Source organism: Aristolochia californica, unplaced genomic scaffold, assembly GCF_029961685.1.
Source record: "Aristolochia californica isolate CCGP_79_NKW_82.1479 unplaced genomic scaffold, dmAriCali1.0.hap1 SCAF_3, whole genome shotgun sequence".
NCBI lineage: Eukaryota > Viridiplantae > Streptophyta > Magnoliopsida > Piperales > Aristolochiaceae > Aristolochia > Aristolochia californica.
In genome coordinates, this window is record NW_027181992.1 from 27,743,950 (window position 1) to 27,746,761 (window position 2,812).

At 36.9% G+C, this 2,812-nt stretch overlaps 1 protein-coding gene across 1 annotated transcript in view; it reads right to left on the bottom strand.

The window, feature by feature from the left end:
• Positions 1-1,455: 1,455 nt before the first annotated feature.
• Positions 1,456-2,812, bottom strand: part of LOC137959500 (uncharacterized) — a 1,464-nt gene continuing 107 nt past the window's right edge. The window contains exons 2-6 of the mRNA XM_068806862.1: positions 2,350-2,705; positions 2,160-2,184; positions 1,925-1,994; positions 1,747-1,827; positions 1,456-1,687 (exon numbers count right to left, since the gene is read on the bottom strand). Of these exons, the coding sequence (XP_068662963.1) occupies positions 1,456-1,687; positions 1,747-1,827; positions 1,925-1,994; positions 2,160-2,184; positions 2,350-2,705 (764 nt within the window). The remainder of the gene's footprint in view (positions 1,688-1,746; positions 1,828-1,924; positions 1,995-2,159; positions 2,185-2,349; positions 2,706-2,812) is intronic.

Here is a 2,812-nt window from a genome sequence, read left to right on the forward strand (position 1 = left end):
CTCAGATCACATGCATAACACAAGTCATAAGGACTTTTGAAGGGTTGTAACGGGGTTTAGGATCAAGGTGGGAAATATTTGGGAATGTAGATCAAAAGCCATCGAAACTAGTGGAGAAAAAATGAATCAACTCAAACTCAAATATATTAGACATGTAAATCCAATCACTCCACTCAGCATCTTCTTCAATTTGTATCTATCTCGTATGAATAGACCCCTTTCTTGGAATTTTAGGAGGAATTATGAGCACTGACAGTTTGTAACTTTAAAAGCCATGCCCTCCATCACTTCCTTTCTTCTTTCTTTTTTCTCTTCACTTTACTTTTATTCTTCTTTATTTTTATTTATTTTTTCTAACAATTGAGCTCATGAATTGAGGATGAAAACATGTTCCATTTCACTAGTCATTGCCATATCACAAATCCAAACACCCCCACACTTATTTCTTTCACACCCACATGTACCATAGTGATGAACAATGCTCCACTAGCTCTATAGCTTGGGAATTTTTTTTTTTTCAGGTTTAAAGCGTGTAACATGGGTTCACAAAAAAAAAGAATACAATAAAGCTCAAAGGGGTTCAAAAAAAGGGAAAAATAATAATTACGAGGTACGCTATTTGGCTTATGTAGCTTATAACAAAGAGGGCCTTAATCATGTTCATGCATGCATGTCTCAATGTGACCTCAAACAGAATCAAGGCAAGTTCTAGAGAAACAAATCCATGGAAGATTATCTCTCATGAAAGAATATAATGAGACTGATATGGATGTGTTAGTCTAAAGGCTCAAAATCTCACATGCTTTTGTCTACCAAATTTAGTCCCTACCATCCTCAAAGAAAATAACTAGACTAATTCATTTTCAGTTGAAATATTACTTATTCGATCATGTTATGAATCTTTCAAGAGCCTAATTTAATCTTGCTCATGACATAGACAACCAAAAAATCATTAAACCCCACAATTTGTTTTTTAAAAAAATGGATTTCGAAGTCAACCTAAATCCCCTCCCCCACACTTAGAACTTACATTGTCCCCAATGTAAGGTCAAATGTAAAGAGAAGGCACAAATAACCAAAATATAAATGCGAAAATAAAGGGAAAAAGGAACAAGCTCCCCTTGGATTGCCTCCCAAGCAGCGCCTTTGTTTATTGTCATTGGCTCGACTCAATGCTTCTATCTTCAACTAGTATAAATTGGATCCTTAAGGTCCAATGTTGTCACATTCTCCACTTGGAAACCTTTATAGAAAGGTTTAAGTCTATGGCCATTCACCTTGAACACTTTGGAAGTCGCTAAACTTTGAAATTCAACTGCACCATGAGGAAAAACATTAGTAACAACGAATGGTCCAATCCAACGAGAATGCAGCTTACCTGGAAACAAACGAAGTTGTGAATGGTATCGAAGGACTTTTTGACCAAGTTTAAACTCCTTCCTAGTGATCATCTTGTCATGAAAAGCCTTCGTCTTTTCCTTGTATCATTGCACTCTCATAGGCATCATTATGAATTTCCTCTAACTCTTGTAGTTGCAACTTCCTGTGTTCTCCACTTTCATCCATCTTCATGTTGAAACGCTTGATGGCCCAATAAGCCTTGTGTTCTAACTCAATTGGAAGGTGACATGGTTTCCCAAACACCAACCGATAAGGTGACATACCAATGGGCGTCTTATACACCGTCCTATATGCCCACAAGGCGTCATCCAAGCGCAAACTCCAATATTTTCTGCTTGGATTGACCATCTTTTCAATGATGGACTTGATCTCTCGATTTGACACTTCCGCTTATCCACTAGTTTGCGGATGATAGGCAGTCGACACCTTGTGGGTCACACGGTACTTTCTCAGCAAAGTCTCCACAGTTCAATTGCAAAAGTGAGTGCCTCGATCACTTATTAGAGCTCTTGGAATTCCAAACCTAGAGAATATATTAGACTTGATAAAATCTATAACAACATTAGAATCATTAGTCCTGATAGCCTTAGCTTCTACCCATTTTGAAACGTAATAATAGCAAGCAAAATATAAACATAACCAAAAGATACAAGGAATGGTCCCATGAAATCGATGCCCCAAACATATAAAAATTCACAAATTAGTATGGGGGTTTGTGGCATCTCATTCCTTGGGGATATATTACCTGTCTATATTACCTGTCTTTTGACAATGTTCGCATGACTAACAAAAAGAATATGAATCTTTGAATAAAGACAGCCAATAGAAACCACATTCTAGCCCTTTTCTGGTCATCCTCTTAGGTCCAAAGTGACCTCCACAAGCATAAGAATGACAAAAAGTGAGAATAGAACTAATTTCATTTTCAGGAATGCACCTTCTTATCACTTGATCTGAAAAACGCTTCCATAAGTATGGGTCATCCCACACATAGTATTTGGCATCACTCTTGATTTTATCTCTTTGTGCCCTAGACAAACCAGGAGGTAACATATTAGTAACCAAATAATTTACAATATTCGCATACCAAGGTAATGTCACACTAGCGAAGAGCAATTGCTCATCAGGGAACATTTCATGCAAATGAAGTTCATCCTGCACATGAACTAAACGACTCAAATGATCTGCGACACGATTTTCTCTCCCTCTTTTGTCTTTGACCTCCAAATCAAATTCACTCAAGAGAAGTATCCATCTTATTAGTCTTGGTTTTGCCTCTTTCTTCATCATCAAATAACGGAGGGCTGCATGATCAAAGTAAACAATGACTTCAGTACCAATCAAATGAGATCAAAACTTTTCTAAAGAAAAAACAACAACTAAAAGTTCTTTTTCAGTGGTAGAATGATTT